Below are 15421 nucleotides of genomic sequence, written 5' to 3' on the forward strand. Positions count from 1 at the left end.
GTGGGGAAAACCGGAGGTTTTGTTTAGGGTTAAACAAGTCGTTAAGAACATCATGCAGAGACCTGCCCCGGGGCCAGATAGCTGTGAGTGGCTGGGTGTGTGGGACAGCATGGGCAGGTCTCTAGAGCAGTGGGCACCTGCGGTGTGTTTTAAACTCACCCCTGAACAAATACAGAATCCGGACAATCTGGTAAAATATCTGCAAAAAGTGTGCTGCCACCCTGGGAACTCCAGAGAGACACAGATCACTGCAACGTGCTGGGGTATGGCCCACGCCTACCGAGCCCTGTTCAACCTGATTCAGTGCCCTAAAGGGGAAAGGGGGGGAAAAGAAGCGGCAGGCACTGCGACTGGCGCTGCCCCCCCAGCCGGCCCTGCAGCCCCTCCAGCCCAGCAGGCAGTCACAGCCCCCCTGACTGGTACCACGGCTGGTGCAGCCACTGGCGTGGTCCCGACTCCCCCAGTGGGCATAGCAGCTGCTCCAGCCCCAGCTCCAGCCACAGGCACAGTGACTGAGCCCAATGACCAACCTGTGCCAGTAGCAGTCGCCCCCGTAAAACTAAAGACGCAAAGAGAGCAGATCGCTCTGGGAGGGATGACGATGAGCCAGGGTCATCGCGGGAGGGAGAGACAGAGATCATCATCCGGTCCCTGTCCATGGGCGAGCTGCGAGACATGCGGAAAGATTTCAGCTGCCACCCAGGCGAGCACATTGCTACCTGGCTGCTGCAGTGCTGGGATAACCGGGCCAGCAGCTTGGAATTAGAGGGCAAGGAAGCCAAGCAGCTGGGATCCCTGGCCAGGGATGGGGGCATTGACAAGGCCATTGGGAAAAAGGAACAAGTCCTCAGCCTCTGGAGGAGACTTCTCTCAGGGGTGAGGGAGAGATACCCCTTCAGTGAGGATTTTGTATGTTATCCTGGCAAGTGGACCAATATGGAAAGGGGTATTCAGTACTTGAGGGAATTAGCTGTGCGGGAGTTGGTTTATAATGAACCAGATGATGACCAGTTACCCACAGACCCAGATGAAGCCCAGTGCACAGCATCTATGTGGAGGAAGTTTGTGCGGAGCGCACCCTCCTCATATGCCAACTCACTGGCAGTTGTAAACTGGAAGGGTAAGGAGGCACCAACAGTGGATGAGGTGGCTGTCAGACTCCGGCAATATGAGGAAAGTCTCTCTTCCTTCCTTGTCTCAACTGTAAATAAATTGTCCCAGAAGGTCCAGCGACTCGAAGAGAGCATGTCCTACTCCCCACCTGTACGGGCCAGTGTCTCAGCTATTAGGGGCAAGCGTTTCTCTGCTCAGGAGAGGGAATACAGAGGCTATACACCACGGGGCACCCTGTGGTTCTACCTGCGTGACCACGGAGAGGACATGAGGAAGTGGGATGGAAAACCCACCTCAAGTCTAGAGGCACAAGTACATGAGTTGCGAGGTAAAACAATCACAAAAGGGGATTCTGTTAGGAAAAATGCCGCTCCAGTTTCCAGCAGCCAGCTCTCCAGACCAGGCAGACAGTTTGACCTTGATTCCGATCCTCTGGAGGGGACCTCCAAGTCATTTTTACAGTAGGTGAGCAGCAAATTCTCTGACCAGGATTAGAGGGGCCCTGCCTCCAGCCAGGTGGAGGAAAGGGGCAACCGTGTTTATTGCACGGTGTGGATTCGGTGGCCTGGCACGTCAGATCCACAAGAGTACAAAGCTCTAGTGGACACTGGTGCACAGTGTACTTGAATGCCATCAGATTTCAAAGGGTCAGAGTCCATTTGCATTTCGGGAGTGACAGGGGGGTCCCAAGAGCTGAGTGTATTGGAGGCTGAAGTGAGCCTCACTGGGCAGGAGTGGCACAAGCACCCCATTGTAACTGGCCCCGAGGCTCCGTGCATCCTTGGGACAGACTATCTTAGGAGAGGGTATTTCAAGGACCCAAAGGGGTATCGGTGGGCTTTTGGCATAGCTGCTGTGGAGACGGAAGAAATTAAACAGCTGTCCATTTTGCCTGGTCTCTCAGAGGATCCTTCCGTTGTGGGGTTGCTGAGGGTTGAAGAACAACAGGTACCCATCGCAACCACACTGGTGCACCGGCGACAGTATCGTACCAGCCAAGACTCCCTTCTCCCCATTCATCAGCTGATCCGCCAGCTGGAGATTCAAGGAGTGATCACGAAAACTCGCTCACCCTTTAAGAGTCCCATATGGCAAGTTAGAAAATCTACCGGAGAGTGGAGACTGACAATAGACTACCGTGGCCTGAATGAAGTCACACCACCACTGAGTGCTGCCGTGCCAGACATGCTAGAACTTCAATATCAGCTGGAGTCAAAGGCAGCCAAGTGGTATGCGACAATTGACATCGCTAATGCATTCTTTTCCATCCCTTTGGCAGCAGAGTGCAGGCCACAGTTTGCTTTCACCTGGAGAGGCATCCAGTACACCTGGAATCGATTGCCCCAGGGGTGGAAACACAGTCCCACCATTTGCCATGGACTAATCCAGACTGCACTGGAAAAGGGTGAAGCTACAGAACATTTGCAGTACATCGACGACATCATTGTATAGGGTGACACAGCAGAGGAAGTTTTTGACAAAAAGGGGAGAAAATAGTTCAGATCCTTCTGAAAGCCGGTTTCGCCATTAAGCGAGGTAAAGTCAAGGGACCTGCGCAAGAGATCCAGTTTTTGGGGATAAAATGGCAGGATGGGCGCCGTCAAATCCCAATGGATGTCATCAACAAAATAGCAGCTATGTCTCCACCAACCAGCAAAAAGGAAGCCCAAGCCTTCTTAGGTGTTGTGGGTTTTTGGAGGATGCTCATCCCAAATTACAGCCAGATTGTAAGTCCTCTGTACCACGTGACTCAGAAGAAGAATGATTTTGAATGGGGCCCTGAGCAACGACAGGCATTTGAACAAATTAAACGGGAGATAGTTCATGCCGTAGCCCTTGGTCCGGTCCGGTCAGGGCAAGATGCTAAAAACGTGCTCTACACCGCAGCCGGGGAGAATGGCCCAACCTGGAGTCTCTAGCAGAAAGCACCAGGGGAGACTCGAGGTCGACCCCTGGGGTTTTGGAGCCGGGGATACAAAGGATCCGAGGCCTGCTATAGTCTCACTGAAAAAGAGATTCTGGCAGCATATGAAGGCATTTGAGCTGCTTCAGAAGTGGTCGGCAGTGAAGCACAGCTCCTCCTAGCTCCACGATTGCTGGTCCTGGAGTGGATGTTCAAAGAGAGGGTCCCCTCTACGCATCATGCCACCGATGCTACGTGGAGTAAGTGGGTCGCACTGATCACCCAACGCGCCTGAATGGGAAACCCCAGTCGCCCAGGAATGCTGGAGGTAATCATGGACTGGCCAGAAGGCAAAGGGACAATGGGCACAAACTGAGGCACAGGAAGTTCCGTCTGAACATGAGGAGGAACTTCTTCCCTCTGAGGGTGACGGAGCACTGGAACAGGCTTCCCAGGGAGGTTGTGGAGTCTCCTTCTCTGGAGATATTCAAGACCTGCCTGGACAAGATCCTGTGCAGCCTACTGTAGGTGACCCTGCTTCGGCAGGGGGGTTGGACTAGATGACCCACAGAGGTCCCTTCCAACCCCTACTATTCTGTGATTCTGTGATTCTGTGAAAGATTTTGGAGCATCGCCAGAGGAGGAGGTGACACGTGCTGAAGAGGCCCCACTGTATAACCAGCTGCCAGACGATGAGAAACAGTATGCCCTGTTCACGGATGGGTCCTGTCGCATTGTGGGGAAGCATCGGAGGTGGAAGGCTGCTGTATGGAGCCCTACACGACAAGTCGCGGAAACTGCCGAGGGAGAAGGTGAGTCCAGCCAGTTTGCAGAGGTGAAAGCCATCCAGCTGGCTTTAGACATTGCCAGTCGAGAGAAGTGGCCAGTGCTCTATCTTTACACTGACTCCTGGATGGTGGCCAATGCCTTGTGGGGGTGGCTGCAGCAATGGAAGAAGAACAACTGGCAGCACAGAGGCAAACCTATCTGGGCTGCCCCATTGTGGCAAGATATTGCTGCCCAGCTAGAGCAGTTGGTTGTAAAAGTGCGCCACGTGGACGCCCACATCCCTAAGAGTCGGGCCACTGAAGAACATCAAAACAACCAGCAGGTGGATCAGGCTGCCAAGACTGAAGTGGCTCAGGTGGATCTGGACTGGCAACATAAGAGTGAACTGTTTATAGCTCAGTGGGCCCATGACACCTCGGGCCACCAAGGAAGAGACGCGACATACCGATGGGCTTGTGACCGAGGGGTGGACTTGACCATGGACACCATCGCACAGGTTATCCATGAATGTGAAACATGCGCTGCAATCAAGCAAGCGCTATGTGCTCACAATGGTGGAGGCCACCACCGGATGGCTGGAAACCTACCCTGTGCCCCATGCCACCGCCCGAAATACCATCCTGGGCCTGGAAAAACAAGTCCTGTGGCCACATGGCACTCCCGAAAGAATTGAGTCGGACAACAGGAGTCACTTTCGCAACAGCCTCATAGACACCTGGGCCAAAGAACACGGTATCGAGTGGGTGTATCACATCCCCTACCATGCACCGGCCTCTGGAAAGATCGAGCGGTACAATGGGCTGCTAAAAACCACTTTGAGGGCAATGGGGGGTGGGACTTTCAAAAACTGGGATACTCATTTAGCAAAGGCCACCTGGTTGGTTAACACCAGGGGATCCACCAACCGGGCTGATCCTGCCCAGTCAAAACCTCAGTGCCCTATAGAAGGGGATAAAGTCCCTGCAGTGCACATGCGGATCATGTTAGGGAAGACGGTTTGGGTTAATCCTGCCTCGGGCAAAGGCAAGCCTGTCCAGGGGATTGCTTTTGCTCAACGACCTGGGTGTACCTGGTGGGTAATGCAGAAGGATGGGGAAGTCCGATGTGTACCTCATGGGGATTTGATTTTGGGGGAGAATAGTCCATAAATAAATTGTATAAAGTTAATTGTTAAATGACCCTGTCACTGTCTGTTATCACTGTTATAATTGTTATATTTTGTACCAGTAGTATCATAGTAAGAATCGTCCAGATTAAAGAAGGATGGACTTTTTTGATGAAAACCTAGCAGAGCACAGCGATGATGGAACTGGACCTGGTTTTCAACAACTGGCATCCAGCAACTTCGAGATCAACATCTCCAACCTGCAGACTGTGGGCACGGGCCGCACCAGATAGATCAGCCGTGAGCTCTGGATGCAAGTGATCGCCCATCACCACAGATCACCTCTCCTGCCATGGAAGACCATTACGACAGATGGAGCCTGAAGTCATGGATTAAATGAACTCAACGGACACTTTAGAGTGATGATCTATAGACTAAGGGAATGATATCTGGAGACAGGAGAAGTGGTGGTGATCAACTGGACAATGGGGGACCTGGGCATGACGTAGATGGTATGGAATAAGGGGTGGATAATGTCCTGGGTTTGGCCAGGACAGGGTTAATTTTCACCCGACTCCAGGAAGGGGCACAGCCGGGGCTTGGGGGGGCGCGGCGCCAGTCCTGTTCAGGAGAGTGGCTGTCTGGGTTGTGCGGTTCGTTGTTGTGTTTTCTCCTTATTTGTACCGTTGTTGTTCCTGTTTCCCTCTGCTGTTCTGTTAAACTGCCCTTATCCCGACCCACCGGTTTCTGCCTCTTTCTTTCCATTCTCCTCCACACGCCGGCGGAGGGGGAGGGGTGGCCGCGTGGTGCTTTTGTTGCCGGCGGCAGCCGAAACCATAACACCGATTCATGCCAAGCCTGAGGAGACAGAGGTATCATCCAAAGCATGGCCCTGTCTCTGTAACAGATGGGCCTTAATGTAAAGGTGATTACATCCTTCATGTCTGTACCAAGTCCAATTAGGTTAACAAGTCTAAGCACAAATAAGGCATTTATCTCAGATACTGAAACTAATAGTTTTAAGCAGTGAGATGACCTCAGTTGAAGCAAGTCAATTTGGATGCCATAAACAACACAGTTCATAGAATCATAGAATCATTTAGGTTGGAAAGGGCCCTTGAAATCAAGTCCAACCACTGTAGCGAGGGTCCCAAAAGAACAACACTCCCACCCAACTTGGTGTCATCTGCAAACTTACTGATGATGCACTTGATCCCCTCATCCAGATCATTGATAAAGATATTAAACAGAACTAGCCCCAGTACTGAGCCCTGGGGAACACCACTTGTAACCAGCTGCCAACGGGTTTTAACTCCATTCACCACCACTCTTTGGGCCTGGCCATCCAGCCAGTTTTTTACCCAGTGAACAGTACACCCACCCAAGACACGAGCAGCCAGATTCTCCAGGAGGATGCTGTGGGGAACAGTGTCAAAGGCCTTACTAAAGTCCAGGTAGATAACATCCACAGCCTTTCCCTCATCCACTAGGCGGGTCACCTTGTCATAGGAGATGATCAGGTTAGTCAAGCAGGACCTGCCTTTCATAAACCCATGCTGCCTGGGCCTGATCTCCTGGTTGTCCTGTACGTGCCACGTAATGGCACTCAAGATGATCTGATCCATAACCTTTCTTGGCACCAAGGTCAGGCTGACAGGCCTGTAGTTCCCAGGATCCTCCTTCCGGCCCTTCTTGTAGATGGGTGTTACACTGGTGATCCTCCAGTCATCTGGGACCTCCCCTGTTAGCCAGGACTGCTGATAGATGATGGAGAGTGGCTTGGTGAGCGCATCTGCCAGCTCCCTCAGCACCCTTGGGTGGATCCCATCTGGCCCCATAGACTTGTGTGTGTCTATGTGGTGTAGCAGGTCACTGACCATTCCCCCTTGGATTTTAGGGGTTTCCTTCTGCTCCCCGTCCCTGTCTTCCTGCTCAGGGGGCTGGGTGTCTGGAGAACAACTTCCCTTACTGTTGAAGACTGAGGCAAAGAAGGCATTAAGTACCTCAGCCTTTTCCTCATCCTTTGTCACTATGTTTCCCCCTGCATCCAATAAAGGATGGAGATTCTTCTTAGCCCTCCTTTTGTTGCTAATGTATTTATAGAAACATTTTTTATTGTCTCTTACTGCAGTAGCCAAATTAGGTCCTAGTTGGGCTTTGGTCCTTCCAATTTCCTCCCTGCATAGCCTCACGACATCCTTGTAGTCCTCCTGAGTGGCCTGCCCCTTCTTCCAAAGAACATAGGAAAAAAAGGAGAGTTTGAGTTCCAGCCAAAGCGCTCTGTTCAGCCAGGCTGGTCGTCTTCCCCGACGGCTCGTCTTTCGGCATATGGGGATGGCCTGCTCCTGTGCCTTTAAGACTTCCTCCTTGAAGAGTGTCCAGCCTTCCTGGACTCCTTTGCCCTTCAGCACTGCCTCCCAATGGACTCTGTCAACCAGGCCCCTAAACAGGCCAAAGTCTGCCCTCTGGAAGTCCAAGGTGGTGGTTCTGCTAACTCACCTCCTTACTTCTCTGAGAATCAAAAAATATGTCATTTCGTGATCGCTGTCCCAAAATGGCCTCCAACCATCACATCACCCACAAGTCCTTCCCTGTTTACAAACAACAGGTCCAGCGGGGCACCTTCCCTAGTTGGCTGGCTCACCAGCTGCATCAGGAAGTTATCTTCCACACCCTCCAGGAACCTCCTGGACTGTTTCCTCTTTGCTGTATTGTATTTCTGGCAGACATCTGGTAAGTTGCAGTCCCCCACAAGTACAAGGCTCAGCAATCGTGAGACTTCTCCCAGCTGCTTATAGAATATTTCATCTGTCTCTTCATCCTGGTTGGGTGCTCTGCTTTACTGGCCTTTCCCCTGATTCTTACCCATAAACAGTCAACCCTTTCCATCACCATCATCAAGCTCTAAATTACAGCATTAATTCTTTAAACAAATAGCATATAAAATAAGCAAAAACTATTACGAATGTCTGCAAACTACCATCACAGTTCCTTCACGTACCAGCAGTTAAAAATTTAGGAGAGTATCACCAATTTTTCCTATGCGTAGTCAACATATGATCTCATCTGCCCAAACACTATGGTGGCTTAAGAAAAAAAAAAATTTAAATAACCTTTAGTTGAGGAACTGCAAATAAATTTTAATTTACACCTGCCACCAGGTAGTCAGAATATGCACGTGGTCAGTTGCTGCAGCTAGCCAAGTGACTTGACAAACACTGGAAACTCAACTGTTCCCCTCTAATAAGCCCTGCATATATATACACCATTTTAAACCTAACATATATTAATTTTGCTTGCAAACAAAACTGTTCTTCAAATACTAAGCTGAACACAAGTGGCCTTGTTGAATCTAAGTGAATGATTTTTAAGAAGCACTCCAAATTCTGTACAAAAAAAAATACTCAAGTGACAACCACCATTTATTCTAATTAATAGTTTAGAAAATTCATGTGGCTAGAGATGCATCCATTGTATATGCACTCAACAATGCCTGATTAATAGTGGGAATTACGCTATTATATCCAAATCAACTTTCTAAGACACACTTTTGGCTGATCTATTATTTGAGCACAACACAGTTTCAGTTCAAAAGGAGACTGAAATAATGCCTTTTTAAAGCATTAAAAGGAATTAGCTTTTTTTTAGTTTTGCCATTGTATTTGAACTTAAACAGTTTGTACATTAAACTTCTGCTTCAAAGTATAAGAACTATCATTAAGACCTAAGAATGACCAGCAAAAGATTTTGCCAAAATACCATGAATTTAAGCAACAAGCTGAATGCCCCAAGTTAGTTACTACAAGCAACATTCCCAAGATTATTATCTAAAACAGATTGTTTGAGATCCTGTGCTATCCAATCCACTGCAGACTGTCAACTCCTGCTAACATTGTTATGGGTTTGCACGGCAAGGTTTTGGTAGCAGGGGGGCTACAGGGGTGGCTTCTGTGAGAAGCTGCAAGAAGCTTCCCCCATATCTGATAGAGCCAATGCCAACCGGCTCTAAGACGGACCCGCCACTGGCCAAGCCCAAGCCAATCAGCGATGGTGGTAGCGCCTCTGTGATAACATATTTAAGAAGGGGAAGAAAACATACTGCAGTGAAACAGCACTCAACAGAGAGGAGTGAGACTGTGTGAGAGAAACAACTCTGCAGACACCAAGGTCAGTGAAGAAGGACAGGGAAGGAGGTGCTCGAGAGGCGCAGGCAGAGAGTCTTCCCTTGCAGTTAGTGATGAGAGACCATGGTGAGGCAGGCTGTCCCCCTGCAGCCCATGGAGGTCCACGGTGGAGCAGATATCCACCTGTAGCCCGTGGAAGGGACCCCACACCGGAGCAGGTGGATGCCTGAAGGAGGCTGTGACCACATGGGAAGCCCGCACTGGAGCAGGCTTCTGCCAGGACCTGTGGACCCATGGAGAGAGGAGCCCATGCAGGAGCAGGTTTGCTGGCAGGGCTTGTGACCCCGTGGGGGACCCACACTGGAGCAGCCTGTTCCTGAAGGACTGCACCCCATGGAAGGGACCCACGCTGGGGCAGTTCGTGAAGAGCTGCAGCCCATGGGAAAGACTCACATTGGAGAAGTTTGTGGAGGACTGTCTCCTGTGGGAGGGTCCTCATGCTGGAGCAGGGGAAAGTGTGAGGAGTCCTCCCCCTGAGGAGGAAGGAGCAGCAGAGACAACATGTGATGAACTGACTGCAACCCCCATTCCCCATCCCCCTGCACCACTCGGGAAGGGGGGGGAAGGTAGAGAAATGGGAGTGAAGTTGAGCCCAGGAAGAAGGGAGGGGTGGGGGAAAGGTGTTTGAAGATCTGGATTTATTTCTCACTATCCTACTGTGATTTGATCGATCATAAATTAAATTTCCTTTTTCTCCCCAAGTTCAGTCTGTTTTGTCCATGACAGTAATTGGTGAGTGATCTCTCCCTGTCCTTATCTCGACCCTTGAGCCTTTCATCATATTTCCTATCCCCTGTCCAGTTGAGGAGGGGGAATGATAGAGTGGTTTTGGTGGGCACCTGGCATTTATCCAGGCCAAACCAAAACACATATATAAGTTCTGAATCCAGCAGTTTGTCATGCTCAGACAAATCTGTGAAACCACATGGAGTTCCCCTGAATTTGTGAAAAGGAATCTTTTTGTGTCAGGCTGTCAAGCTGGGGCCTTACCCTACTTCAGACGAGGGATGTCCATCAGTCACAGAAGCAAATTGAATTATGGAGGACAAGTAAGTGCCTTTTCCACACAGTACTACTGTTTTCCAGTTTCTCCCTGCCTTGAACCTTTCTAGACTTTATGTTTTATCAATTTTTAATACAAAGCAGTAGTAATGGAAACTTCTGAAAACGTGTCAGTCTTGTTCAGAATGTCTATAGCTGACTCTGCACTTCACTGTGATTTCATAACTGAAGAAACACACTGCATTAGCTTAGTGTGTTCTCAAAGATTAAAAAAATAATGATCTAACCTGGGACAGTACATCATGGAATCTGACAAGGCATCTTAGAACTAGGACAGAGACAGCTTGCATATAATTTTCTGAATACTAAGTCTATACTGCAAATACATATTAGTAACAAAGAGAACTCCAAAGACACCAATCTAGAATACTAAATCTCTTCCAATATCATTTCTGATCTTTATAAGTGATTTTATAAATTATACATTATTTTACACGATTCAGAAATACCATACTGTATACAATTTATGATCTATCAAAGTAGATACATTCTTTATGACAGAATCAGCTTTCAAATGAATAATTTATACAGATATAAATTTATGAATACATGAAATAAAAATGAAGTCTTCCAACAAAATAATTCTTCCTTTAACCAAGTAAGGTCATGCTTTTAGCCAAAGTCTACTTCTCGGGCTTTCCTTATCATTTCTATTTGGATGGAAACATCTGTGCTACCCAGCACAAATGTTACTCAGTGCATGGAACTTCACATGCCATGGAAATACTTGGCATTTTAGTCTAAACATTCCCTTGGAACCATAGTAGTCCCAAAATACAATTTAACCTCCGATTCACTTTCCTAATAACAACTTTCTACATGTTTTAAAGTGTTTCCCACTACTGGGCTTTTCAGCTCAAAATGAGAAAATCTGCTACTGTGGAAAACTTGTTTGAGCACTCAGTTAAGAGCTTGGACACCTGACAGAGGACAGAGGTGGGTCAGAATGCAAAAAGTTTGGTTTCTGCTCAATTCCACTACTAATGAGCCCCAAAACTTTTCTTCTTTAAGACTTGCTCCCCTCAGAATTAAGCAAACTTATTTTACTTGAGGTGAGTTTCTCTCTTCAGCTAGTCTACCACTGTTTCTTCTCTTCTTTCCTTCAATATGACATACTCAGCTGAGACACCACTTCTGCTTCAGCCTTGTTGCCTTGCATCCAACATTCAAAGGCCCCAAAATACTGCTCTTCGCAGGCTCTCTCACGAGAGGGCCAAAGCTGCAATTCATCCACAAATGTAACATCCGCTAAAGTAAATATGAGTTTGGAAGCCAGCAAGCCTACCAGAGAAGACCTTCAATTTCCTCACACGACTGCTCACTGGATTATAGAGCTTTCCTCAACTTCAGACAATTTATATAGCATAATTAGGGCCCAGCTGATGGAAACTGCTGGAACGAAACTTCAGTAAGTAGCAGCCTGTAATTCTGGGACGCTTGGTAATGAGAAATATAGAAGGAGAGGCTGAAACAGGAAATAGTGACAGGGAAATTAATTGACTGCTGGTCACTTATTATAATGAAACTGAAAGCCCTTCTTGCACTAGAACTCATCTCAGATATTACAAGTGTTCTTCAAAGTTATATAACTTATGTTAATTAAACCATGGTCTCATCTGCCCACCGTGAATAACTAAACAGAATAACTCAAAACGTTCACTAAGGGAAAGAAATTTGGCAATAGTGAAGTCTAACGGGACAACTGGTATAAATGGAATGCTTAAGTTTTGCTTGTGAGTGACACTCATGCTAAAGGATACTACTTGTTTTACAGTTATTGACATCTTAATGACTGGCTCTGGGACAGAATCAAGGACTACACAGAATATGACTGGCAGTCTCTTACAGACCAACAATCAGACTGGAAAATATAAGTGTCTCTAGTATGACATATTCTGAACTATCACTAATTCTAAAACAAGTAATAGTGTCTTCAATATTCACTGCCAATTGCTTTATTAAACACGTTCTAACCAGCAGCTATATAAAAATATGTCAGTAGGAATCATCATTTAAAAATAACTCTGTGATGGATTTATCTGAATGGAGTGGTAAGTACTATACTCAGTGACCTGGAAGGCCCTGCCAACACTGTATGACAGAAATTTCTGTATGATAGAGGATGATATTGAATAGAGCCTACCACTGCACCCCTTTGCGGTATCCCTGCCTCTCTGAGAAAGAGCCTTGTGTCATCCCTGCTGCTGCTTCCAGAGCATGACAGGAGCCTCACGTACTTGTGACTCAGCCTTTCTAGGAGATGCAGCGGAAGCCTGACACTTGCAGTCCCAAGAAAGAGGCATGACCAAGAACTCGAGAGTGCCAGTCATGGTGTGCCCAGAGAACTGAGGCTGCCTTAATCCAGACCAGGAATACCTGGAAGAAATACAGAAGAGCTGACAACAGCTAAAAGCACCAAAGATTACTATTTAACTGTGAAGCACTCCACACTAAAGTTAACTTACGGACTAAGTTAATGTACTGACACCTTGAACCGCAGAACAACAGACAGCTTCACTCCAGTAAAACAGCAAGGCTTCATTTTAGAATTGACATCTACCATGCTGTTAAATTCTTTGAAGAAAATGAGTGCCATGAGAAGCGAGAGATGGGGAAGGCTGACAGGAAAACATGGACTTTTTCCTGCTTCATCCCACTCTTGTTTTCCTAACATGAAAGGCATTCTTGGCTCTCTCCCTGGCCAAGGTCAGAGAAGAACTGAAATAGGAGCACCATGGCACAGACTGCAAGCTCCAAGGGGGCCAACCAGTCTGTGCCTCAACCAGCAGAAACTCTGGAGATAAAGGTATGCAGCCTCTTTTAAAGACCTGAGTCCTGAAAGCGGGGATTTGTTCTCCATAGTATTTTTAGCTGAAAAGAACTCTAATATACTATATGATTTTGCTTTAAAGAGCTTAATAACTGTGACAAGTGTTATTACATAGGAACCTCAAAACCAAAGTGAAAATTGTACTACATTCAGACCTATCAGCTGCAAGTCTACATTAACCAAACTATTATACTAGACTTGATGGAACACCATTTTAACCATATTTCTTTGAAAGTGTCACTTAGCCCTGGAAATTCCCATTAAATTATTTTTCCTCAAGAGTACTCCAAAATGTTAACCTAGACTATATCAGGGACATCAGAAACAGCTGGGTATAATGCATCCTATCTAGGTCTGAAGCAGTAGGCTCTTGTTTGTAAATAACATCCCAAGATATATTATTCAATAGCACTTCCAAGGATAAATAGGAATTAGTTTAGCAAATCTGTGTATTTTTTTTCCTTTAGCAATTAGTTAGATCTGTCTACTCCTAGCAAGAAGATTGACCAGTGTTCTACTATAATAAGACCAGAATGAATAACCACAATATATACATATATTTTTTACTAGAGAAATTACTAGGCTCTTGATTTAGTATTTTCTAGTCATGCCCTTCTATTTCAGTATTTTGTTACTCAATAGTTTGGTTTTTAAATTTTTTGCATTTGTTATCTAAGATATGCCAATTAGGTAGTTCTTCTGTAATTTAAAAAGGGACAAGCACACTATTATACTAGAACATGTAATGTGCACTTACCAGACCATCGCAGTTGCTTAAGGCCACTTTCGTTGTACTGTGTTGGTCTTGCAAATATCCTGTGTAATGACAGTGGTCTAAAAAATCATGCTTCCATTGAGGTCCATCTTTCCCCCAGTATTCTACTGTAAAATGTCTAGACACTAAATCTGTGTTGAGAGTCAGGTTTAAATGAAAGTGCTTGCCATAGGCAGAAAGTTTAAAAAATAATTTAGACGCTGCCAGTTCTTGGTCATAAAGGTCTGTACTCCTCCTCCTTCTTGAAGGTTTAGCATTTTTCACAGTAAAGCTGAGGAAGGCTCCATTTTGATCAACCCTTATTGGGACTGTTAGTTGGTAGTGTTCAAGGTAAGACAGGAATTCCTCTTTGTAATCACAAGGTAAGACAGTCCAGGGAGCGGGCATAGAAGAAAAGAAAATATAACAGGAAACAACAAGTAGTAGTATAAACATAAACCATATTTAGCTAAATCTCATCATCCTCATGAGTAAATCATTTTCAGGTAAATGCAAGATGGAAAGCTTTACTAAATAAAAGAAAACATTCTTTTCTTTCTTTCTAAGTTAAGAAAACACATTCAGTTTCCTATTAACCTGACATCACCGGAAATAGAAAAGTTTTTAATTGCATCTTTTTCCTATTTACCCAAAATATATAAACATTTGGGGCTAAATTCTACCTAAGAAGGATGTATTCTTCCCAGTGATACCATTCAAAGACAAAAGCTATTAGATCCACCTGCAACAATAAAAACAGTAGCAAAAGTATTATATTATAACAACATGTAAACTGCTCTTCATTTCATTAAAAACCTGTAAAATGTTAATGGATCAAAGTAAGATTAGATCCTTACTTCCTAGTTTAAAAACTTGTTAATGATGTTATGGCAAGTCTCTAAACTATTAAGTACAACATTTTACTAGACTTAATTTGCAAGGCTTTCCTACAGTTAAAAGCAGACAACAAATTAAAACAATTTAATCAGATTTGCTGTATTTAAACTTCCATGACAATGAATCATGATAAAACTAAGAGCAGAGCCCATGTGATCTCATGAATTATATAAACATGGTTTAGAAAATATTACCCAAATGCAATGCAAAAATCGATGCCTCTTGTCAGCTACAGAGATCTGACCCGTACCTTGAGAAATATATGAAAGCCTGTTGTCACTGTGAAATTCCGATGAAACCATGACTAGGTTCAAAATCCATGTCCACATCTTCCAAAAAAAATCCATAATTTAGAAAAGCAGAAAGCGGCTCCCCCCCCCCCCCCCCCCCCCTCCTTGGAGGGCTACCTGTGTGCTATAGAGTTAACTCCACTCCAGAATCGCACCATAACAGGTATATGTATTTTGTACTACTTTCAAATTAACTATTGGATGCTTCACTTTTTGACAGGTATTCTTTTCCAACAACCTGTATTTTCTTCTATATCTGCAGACATTTTCTCAATTCAAAATAAGTATTTGTAAGATTCCTTAGGATATCAGTAAGACATTAGACTGGATAATTAACTGAACTTGCTCCATTTCCTTTCCTGAAAAACAAAAGAAAATGAGTCAAGGCAAACTCTTTCTATTAAAACAGATCTATACCGTAAAACACTAAGCCATCATAGTGAACTATGCAATGTAACATTTTGAAATAATATTCAACAATTATCACTTTCATG

The 15421-nt window shown here is 45.8% G+C and overlaps 1 protein-coding gene across 3 annotated transcripts in view; it reads right to left on the reverse strand.

Annotated features, from left to right (window-relative positions):
- The window catches only part of LOC142365654 (A disintegrin and metalloproteinase with thrombospondin motifs 6-like), a 213027-nt gene extending 198043 nt beyond the window's left edge, over positions 1–14984 (reverse strand). For 2 of the 3 annotated variants that reach the window (XM_075446664.1, XM_075446666.1), the window contains exons 1-2: positions 14888–14984; positions 13744–14108 (exon numbers count right to left, since the gene is read on the reverse strand). In XM_075446664.1, coding sequence (XP_075302779.1) covers positions 13744–14108; positions 14888–14984 — 462 coding nt within the window. Of the gene's footprint in view, positions 1–12393; positions 12533–13743; positions 14109–14887 lie in introns of those variants that run through there. The other variant, XM_075446665.1, reaches the window with a different exon arrangement.
- Positions 14985–15421: the final 437 nt, after the last annotated feature.

This window comes from Opisthocomus hoazin, chromosome W, assembly GCF_030867145.1.
Source record: "Opisthocomus hoazin isolate bOpiHoa1 chromosome W, bOpiHoa1.hap1, whole genome shotgun sequence".
NCBI lineage: Eukaryota > Metazoa > Chordata > Aves > Opisthocomiformes > Opisthocomidae > Opisthocomus > Opisthocomus hoazin.